The 18978-nt window shown below is 39.6% G+C and overlaps 1 protein-coding gene across 6 annotated transcripts in view; it reads left to right on the top strand.

Annotated features, from left to right (window-relative positions):
• The window catches only part of GRIA3 (glutamate ionotropic receptor AMPA type subunit 3), a 328994-nt gene that overhangs the window by 212362 nt on the left and 97654 nt on the right, over nucleotides 1–18978 (top strand). For all 6 annotated transcript variants that reach the window (XR_007515752.1, XM_049871362.1, XM_049871366.1 and 3 more), the window contains exons 6-8: nucleotides 10110–10271; nucleotides 13423–13590; nucleotides 18108–18212. Coding sequence is in view for 5 of the 6 variants with exons in the window: in XM_049871362.1 (XP_049727319.1) it covers nucleotides 10110–10271; nucleotides 13423–13590; nucleotides 18108–18212 (435 nt within the window). In the remaining variant the exon portion in view is untranslated. The remainder of the gene's footprint in view (nucleotides 1–10109; nucleotides 10272–13422; nucleotides 13591–18107; nucleotides 18213–18978) is intronic.

Here is an 18978-nt window from a genome sequence, read left to right as displayed (position 1 = left end):
CAATTTTATTGATCTTTTCAAAGAACCAACTTCTGGTTTTATTGATTCTATAGTTTTTCTGCTTTTGAATTCATTTATTTCTGCTCTGATCTTTATTATTTCCTTTCTTCTGGTAGGTTTAAACTTAGTTTGCTCTTCTCTTTCTTGTTCCTGGAGTTGTAGAGTTAGGCTGTCGATATGAGATTTTTCTTCTTTCTTCATGTAGGCATTTATTGCTATAAGTTTCCTCTGAGTACTGCCTTTGCTGCATCCCACAAGCTTTGGTATGTTGTGCTTTCATTTTCATTTGACTTTAGGAAATTTGTGATTTCTCTTTTGATTTCTTCCTTGACCCATTGGTAGTTTAATAGTGTGCTATTTAATTTCCATATGTTTGTGTATTTTCCAGGTTTTTTTTTTCTGTATTGATTTCTAGCTTCACTCCATTGTGATCAGAAAACAGATACGAATTTGATATAGATGTCTCTCTGTCATTATTTTACTATTTGAAATGGTTCTTGAAGAATGAAATTTCAGTATATAGAGATGTCTACAGCTGTAAGTGATGAAGTAGGGGCCCTTTCTAGGCAAAGAAAACAGAACAGACAAAGGCACCAAGGTATAAAGTGGCATGGTGTTGCTAGAGCATGAGGTCTGATGAAGGAAATGGTATGAAAGAGGCCAGAGGAGTAGGAGATAACAACAGATAATGGAAGCCCTTGAAGGTCATGCTAAGATATTTGGCTGTTAATATGTATGTAGAAAGTAGGGAACCATTGCAATGATCTAACTGTATAAATGTATTATGTGAAGAATAAACTACAGAGGTAAAGAACTGGAACTTAGGACACCAACTAGGAAACTAGGGCAATAATCTAATCCAGTGGTTCTCAAACCCACTTGTGCTTGAAAATCACCTGTTGAGTTTTATAAAAATACAGGTGCTTGGGCCCCACACCCAGTGCCAGTAATTGAAAGAAGAAATACAGGAAAAGAAAGGATTTTGAGGGAATATAATGACTTTGCTTTGGGGCACAGTATATTTAAGATGCACTTGGAACATGGGAGTTATTTTAGTTGCCAAGCAGTTAGAAAAGAGTTCTAGAACATAAGAGAGGCTCTCATTGGAGAGTCACTGGTGTCTCATTCAAAGTGAATTCAAGTTGAAAATTCCAAAATAAAACAAGAAATTGATTTGTTCTACAGAATCCAAAGCCTCAATATGGAACAAATCCATCGACTTAGGCACAACGTGTGAAAGATGGTATCCTCTTGAAAAAGTAGACTCTAAAAGCCCAGCTGTATGAGTGCAGCATAATGAATTACTTAATATGGCCCTTCTAGCCATGGTCTTTGTGACTCACACACAGTGATTGAGCAGGGATATGCAAATAAGGTATATGGAACCTGTGATGGTTGGGGTTATATGTCCACTTGGCTAGGCTATGAGTCCCAATATTGTATGGTTGTTCTCCATTTTACGTGCTGGGGAGCCTGACCTCTACATGTTGTTGAGGCAGGATTGGTGTGGGGCATGTCTTGAGTCACAGCCTGGCAGGTGGGCATGACTCAAGTCCCACCTTTATTCAAGATACGTACTTCCCTGGGGTGTGGCCTGCATCTAAGGTTTATGTGTGTCTGCTTCTGGGGGTCTCTGTGCATCTGGATCCCACATCTGGTTCACGTTCGATTGACCTCTGATTCTTGGGACTTGAGCCAGAGGCATGCCATCTGACCTGCCAATTCTGGGGTTCACCAACCTCCACATCCTGTGGGCCAGAGGCCTATCATCTGACCTGCTTTGCCAGTTTTTGCAGCCTTGCAAGCCAGCAGCCTGTGGTCTGCGAACCAGTTTCAGTTCGTCAGCCCCTGCAGCTGTGTGAGTCAGGAGAAACCTATGCCTGACCCACGGATTTTGGACTTGCCAGCCTCCACAGCTGCATGGGCCATTTCCTTTATATGATTCGTGAGTTTTGTGAGATGTTGCAATGAATTAGGGAGTCCAAAGACGGGAGTGAGAGTACTGAGGGGAGAGGGAGTAGTTGATGTTGGAGATGATAGAGTGGTACAGCAGCTTGGAAAAGTTGGACATTTGGGACATCTTTAACCTCCGCCTCATAGGAACCAGCTTTGTGCTGATCCTTATAAAAGAAATTACTTGTTTAATGAGAAATCATGACTATCTACCCCCACAAACATTCGAAATAGTAAAGCGGGGGTGGGGAGAAAAAGAAAATCCAGTGTCTTTTGGTAGATGGGAGATGCCAGAAGAAGAAACTGGTTTTCAAGCAAAAACGAACTGCTAAAGGGGTCTATAATTCAGAGACGGGATAGAGCAGTTGCTATAAAACAGCAACCTGTTTAAGCAAAATGAGCCACCCTCTCTCACAAAGATACTAAATAAATCTACTGCAACACATTTTGTCTTTGTTAAAAATATATAATTTAAAACTATATGATTTTTAATAGCAGATGAAGCGCAGCGTGAGGAAATATAATTCATGATACAGAACTTTCCTTTGAAGTCAGACTGTTAAAATGAATGTATTAAATAAAAGGATATGGGTTTTCTGTCCTTTTTTGATTGGTTGCCATTGGAAGAAGTACTCGGGTCAGACACTTAAACTCTGAAACAAAAGTCATAACAAACTAAACCAACTTAAAGAACCTAAAACCAAATGTTGCTTTTGCTCTGAACCAAGGACATGAGTTAAAAAGGAAAAACTTGTAAACTCAGTTATCGTGTATTTAACCCAGTAATCAAAACTTATTTTTCCTAAAGAAAGAGATTTTCTGGTAATAAAAAACAGTCCATATGTGTCCGTATGTGTTGTTGTCTGTTCACTGCACTATTTCTATTCAGAGCAGTAGTCAGGGGACAGGAAAAAGAAATGGAGTAGGAGAAAGAAGGTGGGGCTCTGTATATTCCTTCTACTCTTTTCCCTTCCTTACTTTCTATACAGCCGTTGTATGTTTGCTAGCAAGCTTTGTTGCATTAGTCACTTTTCTGAAGCTGTGGGTAAACTCAGGCCTCTATTCACAACTTTGCATACTATGGTAGTACATGACAATAATAGATTCTAGCAATTTGTTCTGAAAATAAAAACATGTTTGTAAAGATGGAATACATGTAGGAGGTGGACTAGGAGCTAGCCAAAACCTCCTCCTTAGCCATCTCCTTTTTCCTAACTTCCATGTTTCTACCACTGACCTCTACCCTTTTATTTTCCTCTTTTACCATCCATATGTTTGGTAATCGTCTCTTTTGTATTAGTGTCTTGAGAGAGGTTTTAAGTGACTCAGCCTCCATTTTACCACTTGATGAACTGTGGTTTGCCACCCTAAGGAAGAAATCTGAAAAAAAGTTACATATAGGTGAAGTGTCTTAAGATAATGGGGAAATAGGAGGAGGAGGACCAGAGGCAGCCAATTCCTGCCCCTTTGCCAACACTTCCTTCCTACCACTTGTTGTTGTTGTTAGGTGCCATTGAGTCAGTTCCGACTCATAGCGACCCCATGTACGACAGAATAAAACACTGCCCAGTACTGCAGCATCCTCACAATTGTTGTTATGTTTGAGCCCGTTGTTGCAGCCACTGTGTCAATTCATCTTCTTGAGGGCCTTCCTCTTTTTCGCTGACCCTCTACTTTACCAAGCATGATGTCCTTCTCCAGGAACTGGTCCCTTCTGATAACATGTTTCAAGTACGTGAGAAAAAGCCTCACCATCCTCGCTTCCAAGGAGCACTCTGGCTGTACTTCTTCCAAGACAGACTTGTTCTTTCTTCTGGCAAACCATGGTATATTCAATATTCTTTGCCAACACCAAAATTCAAAGGCATCAGTTCTTCTTTGGTCTTCCTTTTTCATTGTCCAGCTTTCACATGCATATGAGGCAATTGGAAATATCATGGCTTCGGTCAGGCACACTTTAGTCCTCAAAGTGATATCTTTGCTTTTTAACACTTTAAAGAGGTCTTTTGCAGCAGATTTGCCCAGTGCAATACGTCCCCTGATTTCCTGACTGCTGCTTCCATGGGCATTGATTGTGGATCCAAGTAAAATGAAATCCTTGACAACTTCAACCTTTTCTCTGGTTATCATGATGTTGCTTATTGGTCCAGTTGTGAGGACTTTTGTTTTCTTTATGTTGAAGTGCAATCCATACTGAAGGCTATGGTCTTTCATTTTCATCAGTAAGTGCTTCAAGTCTTCTTCCCTTATCAGCAAGCAAGGTTGTGTCATGTGCATATCGCAGGTCGCTAATGAGTCTTTCATCTATCCTAATACCCAGCTTCTCTGATTATCTACTCAACATACAGATTGCAGAAGTATGGTGAAAGGATGCAACCCTGATGCACACCTTTCTTGATCTTAAGCCATACAGTATGTTGGCTGTTCTAACAACTGCCTCTTGGTCTATGTACAAATTCTACATGAGCACAATTAAGTGTTCTGGAATTCCCATCCTTCGTAATGTTATCCATAATTTATTATGATCCACACAGTCAAATGCCTTTGAATAGTCAATAAAACACAGGTAAACATCTTTCTGGTATTCTCTGCTTTCAGCCAGGATCCATCTGACATCAGCAGTGAATCCCTCGTTCCACATTATCATCTGAACCCAGCTCGAATTTCCGGCAGTTCCCTCTCCATGAACTGCTGCAATTGCTTTTGAATGATCTTCAGCAAAATATTACTTTTGTATGATATTGTTCGATAATTTCCACATTTGGTTGGATCACCTTTCTTTGGAATGGGCACAAATATGGATCTCTTCCAGTCATTTGACCAGATAGCTATCTTCTAAATTTCTCGTTATAGACAAGAGAGCATCTCCAGTCCTGCATCTGTTTGTTGAAACATCTCAATTGGTATTCCGTGAGTTCCTGGAGCCTTATTTTTTGACAATGCCTTCAGTGCAACTTGACTTCTTCCTTCAATACCATTCGTTCTTAATCATATGCTACCTCCTAAAATGGTTGAATGTCGACCTATTTTTTTTGGTACATTGACTGTCTATTCCTCCCATCTTCTTTTGATGCTTCCTGCATCATTCAATATTTTGCCCACAGAATCATTGAAAGTTGTAACTCAAGGCTAGATTTTTTCCTCAGTTCTTTCAGCTTGAGAAACGCCAAATGTGATCTTCCTTTTTGGTTTTCTAACTCCACGTCTTTGCACATTTCATTATAATATTTTACTTTGTCTTCTTCTCGAGCTGCCCTTTGAAGTCTTCTGTTCAGCTCTTTTACTTCATTTCTTCCATTCGCTTTAGCTACTCTACATTCAAGAGCAAATTTCAGAGTCTCTTATGACATCTATTTTGGTCTTTTCTTTCTTTCCTGCCTTTTTAATGACCTCTTGCTTTCTTCATGTATGATGTTCTTGATGTCTTCCCACAACTTGTCTGATCGTCATTAGTGTTCAGTGTATCAAACCTATTCTTGAGATCCTGTCCAATTCAGGTGGGATATACTCAGGGTTGTATTTTGGCTCTCATGGACTTGTTGTAATTTTCTTCAGCTTCAACTTGACTTTTCGTATGAGCAATCAATGGCCTGTTCCACAGTCAGCCCCTGGCCTTGTTCTGACCCCTGCTTTTTTTTTTTTTTTTACCCAGCGCTTCTTTATGTATATTATATCATCACCTCTATGTGTTAGTGTCTTTACCTAGGTTTTGGGGGATATTCAGCCTGCCTTTAGTGTGTAGATGTCACAACCATTAATGTCCATCACATGTTGTGATCATTAAGGTTGTATGTCAGCTTGGCTGGGCCATGATTTTCAGTGGTTTGGCAGTTATGATGTAGTTTGGCTGTTATATGATGATGTGATCACCTCCGTGACAAAATTTGATATAATATGATCACCTTCATGATGGGATCTGCTGTGGGTACCCAATCAGTTGAAAGGGAATTTCCTTGGTGGTGTGGCCTGCATCCAATATAGGTGGACTTTCTGGCAAGCCTCACAGGCTTTTGCTCTCTCTGGATCCTGCGGCTGTCTTCATTCATCTGACCTCCGTTTCCTGGGACTTGAGCTAGCAGCCTGCCTGCCAGTTTTGGGGTTCGTCAGCCTCCACAGTCTGGATCTTGGGTTCACCAGCCACTGCAGCTATGCGAGTCGGCAGAAGCCTCCACAGCCTGACCCACAGACTTGGAACTTTCCAACCTCTAAACTGTGTGAGCCACTTCCTTGATATAAATCTCTCTCTCTCTCTCTCTCTCTATATATATATACATATACACACACACACACACACACTTCACTGGTTTGCTTCTCTGGAGAATACAGCCTAAGACACATGTTATAGAACAATGTTATGCCTTAAAATGTTGAGATAAGAGAAAGAGGACCAGAAGTCAACCAAATCCTGCTCTTAGGCAGAACCTCTCTCTTAATTTCATCTTCTTCCCTCTCTACCACTCCTTCTTTCCTCTTGTACCCAATAGATGGTAGTTCTGCTGCATTAGTGTCTCTGAAGAGGCTGTGGAGATAATTTAATTTTTTATAATCTTGCAGGCTGTCAGTAGCCACCTGAACAGTATAATTCAGCAATGTTTGATTCATAACAGAAAATTCTTTAAAAAAAATATATATATATATATATACACATATATATCAGAAATAGAAGGATGGCTAAGAGCCAACCAGCTCCTGCCTTTTGGCCACAACAGCTTTCGTAAAATCTCCCTCTGCCATTCACTTTCTTTCTGGGATCCTTTTTCCCTCCCTCCTTTTTTTCCCTTTTGTTAATTCTCTATTGCTATCTTAGCATGCTGTGGGTATTAGGTAAACAGGAGTGTGATGATTATCAGTGTGAGGGACACAAGAGATACTGCCTCCTAGTGCATGCTCCGGTAACTGACCTTGGGAATCAGAGTGGTGGCAGGAGCATTCTCACCCTTTTCTCTCAAGGAAGGAGTTAGGCTTTCCAGCTCAGGCATTTAAGACACAGGCCAGGTGCCAGAAAGCCTATCTTTCACCCACGTCAGCAGGCAGGTGGGCAATTGGTCAGTTTTCCTGTGTAATACTTGTTAACTGCCAAATATGGTTTGGTGCTCGACTGCAAACCAAGTCCACCCAGAGGTACCTTGGAAGGAAGGCCTGGCAATCTACTTCCAAAAAACCAGCCACTGAAAACCGTATGGAGCACAGTTCTACTCTGACACACATTGGGTCACTGTGAGTTTATGTTTGTTTGTATATATGCTTGAGGGGTGGAGTGGGAAGCTGGATAACAGTTATACTCAAACCTAAACTATAGCCTGTGCTAGGCTTTGTATACAGATAAACCTCTCTGTATCAATTTATACATAGATAAACCTACTGATTTTAGTGCAGGTAGGGAGCAAATGGAACAAAATGCTTAAAGTCTAAGTTTCTGTCATACAGAAGACATTTGGGAGAAAACTTCATAAAAGGATAGTGAAGCGCACAAGCTAGTGTTAATTTTAAAAAGTCTTTTTGATTACCAGAAATGAGAAATGATTCTAACCGTTGCAACTGTTTGGCTCTTTGTCCATTCTCCATCAACTCATATCCCAATTATTAAGTAAAGGTGAAGGGCTGTAAGTAATAACTAAAAAAGGTGTTTTGCTAAAATATTTTTGAGGACTTCCTTGTCACCTATGTTAAAGAAATGCAAAATTAAAAGAAGCAGAGGCCAAACAAAAAGACAAAACAACCGAATTTAAAAATGGGTAAAGGACTTGAAGAGACATTTCTCCAAAGAAAATAAGCAAATGACCAGTAAGCACATGAGGAGACGGTCAACGTCATTAGACATCAGGAAAATGCAAATCAAAACCACGAGATACCACCTCACACCCACTAAGATGGCTATTATCAGAAAAATGGAAAATAACAAGTGTTGGTGAGGATGTGGAGAAAATAGAACCCTCCTGGTAGGAATGTAAAACAGTGCAGCCACTGTGGAAAACAGTTTGGTGGTTCCACAAAAAGTTGAAGGTAGAACTACCGTATGACCTAGCAATCCCAATCCTAGGTATATGCCCAGAAGAAGTGAAAGCAGGAACCCGAACAGAAACCTGTACACCAATATTCACTGCACACTTTTCACAATAGCCAAAAGGTGGAAACAACCAAAATGCCCATCAACAGATGAATGGATAAGCAAAATGTGGTCTATACATAGAATGGAATATTTTTCAACAATAAAGAGAAATGACGTTCTGGTACATGCTACAACATGGACGAACCTTGTAAACATTATGCTGAGTGAAATAAATCAGACACAAAAAGACAAATATTGTATGGTCCTACTTTCATGGAAACTCTTGTGGCATAGTGGTTAAGAGCTACGGCTGCTAACCAAAAGGTCGGCAGTTCAAATCTACCAGGTGCTTGTTGGAAACCCTACTTACATAAAATATCTAGAATAGGCAAATGCATAGACACGAAAGTTTATTAGTGGTTGTCAGGGGCTTGGGGGAGGATGGAATGGGAGTTATTGCTGAAGGAGTCCTGAAGGAGTCCTGAGTTTCTGTTTGTGGTGATGTAAAACTTTTGGAAATGGATAGTAGTGATGGTAGCACAATGTGGTGAATGTAATTAATGTCACTGAATTGTACACTTAAAATTGGTTAAAATGGAAAATTTTATTATAGTTACTTTACCACAATCAGTTTTAAAAAGAGAAGCGAGGGTGGTGAGGAAGAGATGCACAAGGGGGCCTTCTGGATGTTGGTTACGTGCATGCGTTCAGCTTGGGAATTTTATCAAATGTACATTTAAAGATATGTGTATTGTGTGTGATTATTATACTTCAATAAAACCTTTTTTAGAATAAAAAAACCAAATACTTCAAAGGCTTAATAGGGATTTGGGTAACACAGGTTTATGCATTTATCAAAACTCATGGAGTAGTACATTTAAGATTTTTGTATTCCATTAAATGTAAATTTTATCTCAAAAAGGAATAAAAGAAAGAAAGAAAAGGAGCTGTAAGCAAACATTGAACTCTAATTAATGACTTGCATGCTGAAGTTTTTAGGAGTTGAAGTGTACTAATTCTGCGACTAACTTTGAAATGCATCCAAAAAATAAATGAATGGATTGAGGGATGAATAGATATGTTATAAAGGAAATATAGCAAAATATTAACTGTAGAATCTGAGTAGTGGGTATATAAGGATGTTCACTGTACAATTCTTTCAACTTTCTGTGTATTTGAAAATTTTTATATTAAACTGTTGAGGAAAAAAAACCTAAAGAAAGAAGAAAGAATTCTCCCCATTTCTTTCTGAGCATAAATGGTGACTTCAACTCATTGAAGACCCGAACACATTAGCAGCAATTAGCAGGAGACAGAATTAGAAGCAATCCCTAGTAAAGGTGTCCCAGAAGATAGCAACACCCAGTGGGAGGTGGTGGTGCCCAGGTGGAGATGGCTTTGGTGTGAACCCTGGACAGACTCCTTCAGGAAGCTTAGGTGGCAGAGACACCAGATAATAGCCAGAGCAGGAAAAAAAAAAAAAAAAAGAAAATGGTGGCTGCTATGCAGTAGATGTCAGGACTTGTTTGTACACACATGTGAGACATACCCTGGGGTTTGTACCATCATGTACAACCAAGCTGTCAGTTTCGCTCTTTGGCATTTCTGTAAATCACAAATGTCGAAAGTACTTATCACTAGAATCTGAAGTGGTCTGCTATGTTCGTCGTGTTAGGCTGAAGGAAAGTTTTTTTTTTTTTTTATATTTTATACCTCTAGCAATGCTAAGACCTTTGAAAAACAGTTTCCAGCATTGCATTTGTACTCAATGAAGAAAGAACTGAAAATCCAGGTCAATGAAACAAACCTAAATATTTGCTTGAAGTTGGCACCTATGTTTTTCCCTGTGGCCACTACTCTAAATTAAGACACAGGCACTAGAATGGAAGAATCCCTATTTTCTCCACCATGCCTATAGTTTCAGAGATATAGTGCCCTAAGAATCAGCCCACATCCAGGGTTTTCTTGATTGCTGAAGAGTGAACCTGGAGAAGGAACTTTCCTTTTTCCCTTAGAGCTCTATCTAACCAATAGATACGGTGAATGAGAACACATTAAAAAAAAAATTGCCTTCCACAATTATGATCCCCTCTGAATGTCTTTCCAGGGTTTTACTGATATTTTGCTGGAAAGAGTCATGCATGGGGGAGCCAACATTACAGGATTTCAGATTGTCAACAACGAAAACCCTATGGTTCAGCAGTTCATACAGCGATGGGTGAGGCTGGATGAAAGGGAATTCCCTGAAGCCAAGAACGCACCACTAAAGGTAATGTCCCAGGGCATGGAGAAACCTCAGGCCAGCTTTTCAGAGCACGTCAGTATAGCCTTTCTATGTTTACAGCCAGAATGTGATCAAGTGATCTTCCCTCAGAAGGGATTTGAGGATGCTAAAGAGCAACATCAGGTGATGCTGGCAGCAGGTGATGCTACCTCATTTGAAACTAAACTGCCAAATAAAGAAGCTATTGGGAATGAGGTCTTTTAAAACCCAGTGTTTGGGAATAAGTTAATTTTTTGATGAATTTCATTTGTCATCTGCTCAGAGCAATTTACAATATTATAAGAACCTGAGCTGGGCAAAAAGGGTGGGGGCAGAGGGAATAGGTATGGAAGATTGATAGTCTGAAACAGAAAATGAGATTTTACATTATTTATATGATTGCCTTGTGTTAATAAGTTCCATGAATCTCAGTACACCCAAGTGAATTAGATTCTAATACAGAGTGTGTGTTGCCTATACATTTATTGAACGGAAATGTTTCCCTGCCTGCAAAAAAAAAAATCTTTAAATATAATTAAATTACCTATGTTGCTCCTTTTCCTGAAATCAAGATAAGAATATTAAAAGCAGAAAGTCATGCTTAAAGTGCACGTCTTTCACATGTGTTCACCTGTGGATAGGAATCCTCTTATTTAAAAATCAGGAATTAAAACGGATAAATTAGGGGAAAGTTATTCATGTTATACAATGGATTCTTCGAATGTATTTTTTAAGTAACTCATTCCCTCACTGCATCGAGGTAAGAGCCTGTTTTCAAATAAGCAACCGACTTTAAATTCTTCCATCTTGATAAAGTGAAAGTATGTACCATGGCTGAGGGATTCCTGTGATACAAGATGAGGGATCAAAGTAGAGTCAAGACCCTTCTCTACAAAAGGGAAAGTGGGGAGGAAAACTCTCCTTCATGATTCCAAGATACCCATCCTCACATCCTTCCTCCCTAAAAAGAATAGGCTAGGGGAGAACAATGAAGAACACAGACCAGAGAAGAGACACATTCTGGATCGCCTATGGAGGGCCATCCTACAGGGGTCGTATTAGAGCACAGTAGAAGTGGGACCTTATTTTATACAATGTTTGCATTAATTTAAGCCTTTTGCTAGGTAAATAGTACCCTATGGTTATGGTGATTATACATGCTAGATTTTTCCAGGACAGTCCAATTGTAAAACCTTCTGTTCCATGGTCAGATCAGATGCGGTCAGATCAAGTGTCCTAATTTGTTTCAGTAAATATGGTCACAATCTTGATGATGAATCCTTCGTAATGCAAATGTTTTATGTAGTAAATTGATACTTACCCTCCAAATCTAAATCTACTCATTTAGGTTTTTATAAAACTGGCTATCCACTGCTTTGCCACCCTTAGGTTCAGCAGGTAATAGGTAAAAAAAAAAAAAAATAGGTAGAAGAGGGAAATTTATTTATTTAATATTTTAAGGGGTGCCAGGCTCTGTGTTAGGCACAAGAAAATGGGCAAGGGTAAAAAGTATGGAAAGGTTACTGCAGAATAGTTTATGCTTGCTCAGAAGTTGTAGCGCTGTACAGAAGTAAAGGAAGACAATCCCATCGCTGGCTTATTCGTTGATAACTCATGGCTTTATGATGTGACATTCTAATAATATGCTGAGAAGAACTTTTCAGGCTTATAAGTAAAACCAAACAACTTAAGAAAATAGAATACTTAAATAGATGGTTACAACTTTCAGATACCTTGCTCAATATCAATCAGACAAAAAGCCTACTTTAAAAAATTGATGTACAATATTTTGATTAGGAAATAAAATTGTCTAGAGATTAAGATCCTGATGCTTAATTTATTCTATATTTTATGAACATGTCCTTCCAGGGCTTTCCAGGGCTTTTTTTTTTTTTCTTTTTTTGCATGTTCAAGCGTTGGTAAGTAGAAACTGAATAAAGTAGAAAATTAAATAGCTCTTTTGGCATGGTTTGGAAAGGACTACATTAAGGTTGCTGACAACCAATGCAGTCGGCTGGAAAAAAAAAACCATCGCCATTTGTCTTTATGTAGTGCTAGGATGGGCAGACACAAAGATTTTTCTTCATGAAAGAACCTATGCCCCCTGTTACAGTCATAGTTGATGATTTGCTCTTAAAAGGAGAGCTACATGAGAAAAGTCAGAAAAGTAAATTGATACTTGTAAAGATGACAATATATTCAGTCCCAACTGTATTTGGACATACTATAGAGAGAGAGAACCCCCCCATCCCAGGACATTTTGCTACGTTAAAAAAAAATAGTATCCTGTATTCTATCCGTATTTGTCACACCTGCAAAGCAGGAGCCAACTTATTTTAATCATACTTTGTCGATTCATCTAATGAAAAGACATCCACCATTTCAAATTCCAGATGATCAAATCCCTGGTATTAAGTGACTGGCCCTCATCCTTAGAGCATGTCAGTATATCCAATGAATAGAAAGTAAGTGTTCTTGCCTGGAAGAGGTAACATCATGAAGTATTGCCTGTGAATTGTCAATGTTATCAGATTTAAAACTCAATAACAATTGTAATTTTCTACAATTGAAAACCAGCTTTGGTTTTTGTTCCCTGCAAGGAAACAAAAACTGATTTATCGCTGGCCAAGGGTCCTAGTTCATCAGAAACTTGGTCCAGACAGAAATGATTAAGGTTTCCCTCCAAATTAATTTTAAGCTGTCTAACTTAGCTATTTCCATTTTCCTCTAAGTAAACACCAGATCTGAATTTTCCAGTACAAACGGCAATAACCCAATCTTCCTTTAGGATATGCTATTTCCTCTCCAATCCACACTTGCCGTCCTTTAACTTCACATGTATTTCTTCTTCTATAAAGGACCTGGCCTTTTAGTAGTCACTCACTCAATGCCAGACACAGGGCTTGAGAGTGAGAAAGAGGGATTTCCTTGAGCCATTTGATCTTAATCATCTTAACACGTGCACACATGAGGTAAGAGGCATCATTCCAGAATGACTCAAAGTCAGGCTTGCCCAAAGAGGTCTTTTGATTCAAATAATTAGAAGAGTGACTTCATAGAGCAAGAGGTGGAAATGAATTAAAATCATAAGGACCAGGCGAGTTTCGAGTGGTGTCATATTTGTCATGATCTCTTCTTTTCCACACATCCATTTCAGTATACGTCTGCATTGACACACGATGCAATCCTCGTCATAGCAGAAGCCTTCCGCTATCTGAGGAGGCAGCGAGTGGATGTGTCCCGGAGAGGCAGTGCTGGTGACTGCTTGGCAAATCCTGCTGTTCCCTGGAGTCAAGGAATTGATATCGAGAGAGCTCTGAAAATGGTAAAGACCACAATGAGTACGGATCTTTATTCACCAAAACCTAGAAATCTAAAAGTAGGAGGCTTTTCCATGAAGCTTGAAAAGTGGTAAATTTGGGGTGAATGAGAATTGAGTTCTGTGCTGCACTGGGGGTAATAAATGAAACTCAGCACCCTCAAAAGTTATGGGTTGGACATGTAAATAGCTTCCAAAAATTCAGGCTTTCCAGAAATATGATGTTCCTGAGGAGAATTGGGATATTTTATGGGAAGCTCAAAACTTCAAGGGAGACATCACGAAGAACAACAGCAAAACATTAGCTGGATGGACCATGGAACTCAGCAAGTGTGATAGTATCTCTGTTATCATAAAGATCATTTATACCAGTCTACGTGGTGAAATGCTGGGGCATGATCCGTTTCTAGGCCTACTTAAGAAGCTTTTCCTGAATGCCTCAAAGAAAAGTACAAGGAATCAAGGGATAGACAATCAAATAGGTCACTCATTTTTAGTATTTACTGGAGAGGAGACCATTCAAGGCTTCAAGCAGTGGCCTTTGAACAGGTTCCATTTTTTACACTAGGAGCAACATAACCCATTCATTGCAGCTTTCCAAGCAAGAGCTCTTTCCTGAATATTTTGCTTTATGCCACATGTGCCTGCATGCATAAAAATGAGCCTTGGAGAGTACAAGAATCTCTTCTTCCTACTTATTTAATATTCCAACATTTGGGGCATCCAAATAAATGAAGAGATAGGCAATGACATGAAAATTCTGTGCACAACCCAGCAACAAAGAATTTATACTGGCTTCATAGCGTACATCATTTTGTGTAGTGGGCTCTCTTACTGCTGCCTCAAATTTGCCAAGTTGGAAGCATTCAATCAAAAGGGGTTAGTAGCCCCTGTGTCTCTCTCTAAGAAAGAGATATGACTCATTCTCCCATCATGCAGATTTTTATGTCATTATGTCAGTTCCCTAACAAATGCCCTAAGTGCAGTTTTATGGAGGTAGCACTGCATGATTTTGAAGAGCAGTTAATTAAATTCAACCTTCAAAGCAGTTACAAGATTTGTATTGTCAGGTGAAACATAATCATGAGTGAAATATAAAACTCTCTGAGAGTGAATCGAAAGGAGTTTTCATCAACAAAGCTTTAAGAGGCAAGAGCCAGCACCTCCGACTGACTCCTCATTCTTGACACACACACACACACACAAAAACCTACCTTCCCCAGGTAGAAAACTTGGCTACCAGAATGAAGGACAAGAAACTAATATGGCTAGGAAGAATTAGACTGATAATACTATAGCACAGAAAAGTTTCTGCATCTCTAACTCACTGATAAAGCTCAAGCTATAAGCCAGATAAGTAACCTTCCTCCCCAGGCCCTAATGATCAAACACTCAACCAAAAAGGTACTTTACCTTCTTCTTCAAGGCCAACCCCTTCCTATTGCTCCAGACAAGCCAGAAAGCATCCATCTTTTCCGAAAGTAGGAGGTATCTTGTGACGGATGTTCAGTAAAACTCCACTATTCAGAGGAACTGCAAGGGAGGCTAGTCTGAAAAACTAAATGTTTTACTACAGTAAAAGAAATCTCATTTTATTTGAGGTAATTAAAAATGAGATTGCATGATGTAAAAGCATCCCTCATCAGGATTAGCACATAGTTGTCGCTCAATAAATCATTCTCTTCCGTCAAAGACATCTGGCAAGCAAAATCATTACCTGGTAGAGCTCCTAAGGGGCCTGTTTTAATGAATAAATAAGCACACCATTCATTCAATAAATATTTACTGAGCGCCTGCTACTATGTATCAGACTCCATGGTAAGTATGCAAAGATGAAAGCAGATGAGAGGAGCTCACATTTAAATTCTTAATATGTAAACAAATGCTTTTAAAGGTCTTAAAGCCATTTGCAAATTGGGTGTTCTTTCTCCCCACAATCTGCCAATAGTGCAAAGATCTGCCTCAGCGTGGACTGCTGAAATATCTATCACAGATTCTACGTCAATGAGACTTGTCTGCTTGTTCAATAAATGTTATCGAGCACCTGCTCCAACCTAGGCACTGTATTAGCTGCCGAGAACACAGAAAAAGAATTTCTCTCACCTCAAGATGATCCTAAATTAATAGAGGAGACAGAAATACATAGATGATTAAAACGTTATGGTTAAGTTTTACACAAGGTGCTATGGAAGCCCGGAAAAGAAGCACCTAAATTAGACAGGATGGGGGTTGGGGGAGGACGAGGGAAGGAATGCCAGATGGGATGGTGGGAAACTATCACTGATTTGTCTGTGAGTGGGAGCCCAATTCCACGCCTGCTCACCGAAAGTTCTAATCATGGGGTCTGGAATCTCTTTGACATACCTAGACTGTTTTTCCGATTTGTAGATCATGTTCAGATAGGCCAGGTCTTTAAAAAAAAAATTCTTAAGGGGACTTGAAGCCCTTGCTAGTTTCAGTAATGAAAGATTTCCTTAATAAGTTTCCGTGCTAGTGTCTCTGCCCTGCCTGATCCATCTCCTAAAATTCAAGGCTCAAAATAGATTTCAAAGAGCTCTTTATGTATCACAATATGCATCGGTTCCAACCTACTGGATAAGTCATCTCTATTTCAATAAAAGCCCTTTTCTCTAACTAGAAGTATGACATCACTGTCTCTGAAAGCCTGAGCTGACAATGGAGCTTAGGTTTGTTGGGTCAGGAGGACAATCACCTTGTCTTTAGGAAGTCACAGTGGACCATTTCTCCCTCAACAGAAATCCCACAATCTCTCTTGGGAGTTCATCCCACTGGTAGTGAGCGAGCCTTTAAAAAAATGTTCCCTAATATTTGACATCAGTTTTCTTTTCTGCAGCATAAGCCCATTACCACCTCTGACTTGATTAACTTCTCGTCGCTTTCAATAAGTGATGAAACGGTATTCTGTCCTTCTAGTCTAGGAAAATGTGACATTCTTTTTTTTTTTTTTAAGCAAAGTCCTTAACCCTTATTCACCAGATGAGTAATGCAAGTGGGTAGTGATAATGGCTTGTATTTATAGAGGCCTTTTCACCCAATGCCCCCGTACTGTGAAATGGGTAAATAACTCTCTGCAGTCAGCACCAATAACCTCTTATTAGTGTTAATACTGGGACGAGACCCAGGAAAAATCATGGAATATATGAAGTCTGCATTTGGCATCCCAAACAGGTGTCCTGACTATTTCAGTACATCCATCTTTCTTATCTAGTGCTCCATACTCCTGACTCCTGAGACTTAACAAAGTTCATCAGTCTATGGTTTATCCCCCTGCTCTCTGCTACCTGTTTATAGCTGGGCAAAGGTTAAATAAGAGGAAAAACTCACCCCTGTTACTGTGGTGACTAGTGAATGTGTAACCCTCCCAAAAAACAGAACTAAATTCATTTTGATTAATAATTATTTATTAATATAGCCAACATGTATTGCAATGCACCAGGCACTTATTACATACCAGGCACTGTTCTAAACATTATATATGTATTAACTTGTTTATTCTTCCCAACAATTCCAAGGGATAGGTACTACTGGGATTTCCCATTTTACAGATTAGGACACTGAGATAAAAAAACATTAAGGAACATGTCCAAGGTCATACAGTTTGTAAGAGACAGAGCTTGGACATGAATCCAGGAGTTCCAGAGCCCATGTTACTGGAACAAGACTATGTTTAGATACTTGGAATACTAAGATAAAACACAGCCACAGCCCCAAAGGAGCTCACAGTGTAGAAGAATGCATTACCCAGGTTAAGAGAATCACCTGAGAAGGGACTAATGGTGGAAATTTCAGGCCTTGAAGAAGTGGTCGTAAAGCCCTCATTGTATCATATAGGTACTGCCTATCACACCCACTCAAAGCTTCATAGCTAAAAGACATACCTCGAAAACTCAGGGGAGAAAACAAAGAACCATACAGACTTGATCTGGTGGATAGAGCCCAATGACTCAAGTTAAAAGTTCCCCAAGGATGCAGACCCCAAATTCTCATAAAAAGACCAGACTTAATGGTCTGAATGAGACTAGAAGGACCCCAGTGGTCATGGTCCCCAAACCTTCTGTTGGCCCAGGACAGGAACCATTCCCGAAGCCAACTCTTCAGACATGGATTGGACTGGACAATGGGTTGGAGAGAGATGCTGGTGAGGAGTGAGCTTCTTGGATCAGGTGGACACTTGAGACTATGTTGGCATCTCCTGCCTGCAGGGGAGATGAGAGGGTGGAGGAGGTTAGAAGCTGGCAAAATTGACACAAAAAGAGAGAGTGGAGGGAGAGAGCGGGCTGTCTCATTAGGGGGAAAGTAAGTGGGAGTATGTAGTAAGGTTTATCATAAGTTTATATGTGAGAGACTGACTTGATTTGTAAACTTTCACTTAAAGCACAATAAAAATTATTAAAAAAAAAGTTTCCCAAGATTCCAAGACCAGGCAGTAGACTTCATCCCAGAGACCCACAAGACAATCATGCAGTGCTAGTTTAAAATTCAACATTTTCCCTTTCTACCAGGTGCAAGTACAAGGAATGACTGGAAACATCCAATTTGACACCTACGGGCGTAGGACAAATTATACCATCGATGTGTACGAAATGAAAGTCACTGGCTCTCGAAAAGTAAGTAACCAAAACAGACAGCAAAAAAAAAGGCTTCAGAAGGTGCCAGCCCTCAAATGCAAGAAAATAAGTGTGAGGCAGCAGACGCAAAGCAAATCCGCATACATCATGTTTGCCTTGCCTTTCAGTAAGAACTAGAGATGTGATGCACAAAGTTGTCTGGTTACAAAAGTGTTCCATGTACATATTTTAAAAGACTATTTTCCTCTGAGGCTGGTCCTATAAAAGTGGAAGTCTCACATGTGATAACCAACTTTCTACAATAAAGGGAAGAAATCACCAATGTGGAAGCATGTTGTTATTTAAACAGAAGCTGCTGAGGTACATACCGTTGGTTTCCAAAATAAATGGGAAGTAGGGTAACTTGCCACTTTGCCGACTTACCCACAAAAAGGACGGTGTTCAAAGTGTCTTTCTGTACAGCTGAATTTAGAAAATTCATTTTGCCTCTATCATACTAATAGTTGAGTCAGGCACGAAGTGGGAATTTAGTAATCATTTGATAAAACCTCACAGAAGGTAAAATATCTTGGCTCATTTCTACATGAAATGCCTTGATTCCTCACCCACTCCCAGCTTTCCTGTAGTTCAAAACCAAATATTTTTCCTGCTATAGGAACTTAATGTCCAAAGAAAAAAAGTCTGATTATCCTACAGTGGGTTATTTTAAAAAATATCGGTAGGGGTGAGGTGAGGCTGGGAACCCCCAGGATAAAGGAACAGCACATCTGGGTGTGTGTTGATGTCGGGGCCCAGCCCGGGTAGA

Source organism: Elephas maximus, chromosome X (assembly GCF_024166365.1).
Source record: "Elephas maximus indicus isolate mEleMax1 chromosome X, mEleMax1 primary haplotype, whole genome shotgun sequence".
In the NCBI taxonomy this organism is placed as follows: domain Eukaryota; kingdom Metazoa; phylum Chordata; class Mammalia; order Proboscidea; family Elephantidae; genus Elephas; species Elephas maximus.
Note: the sequence above shows the minus strand (reverse complement) of the source record. Positions and strands in the feature narration are given on the sequence as shown.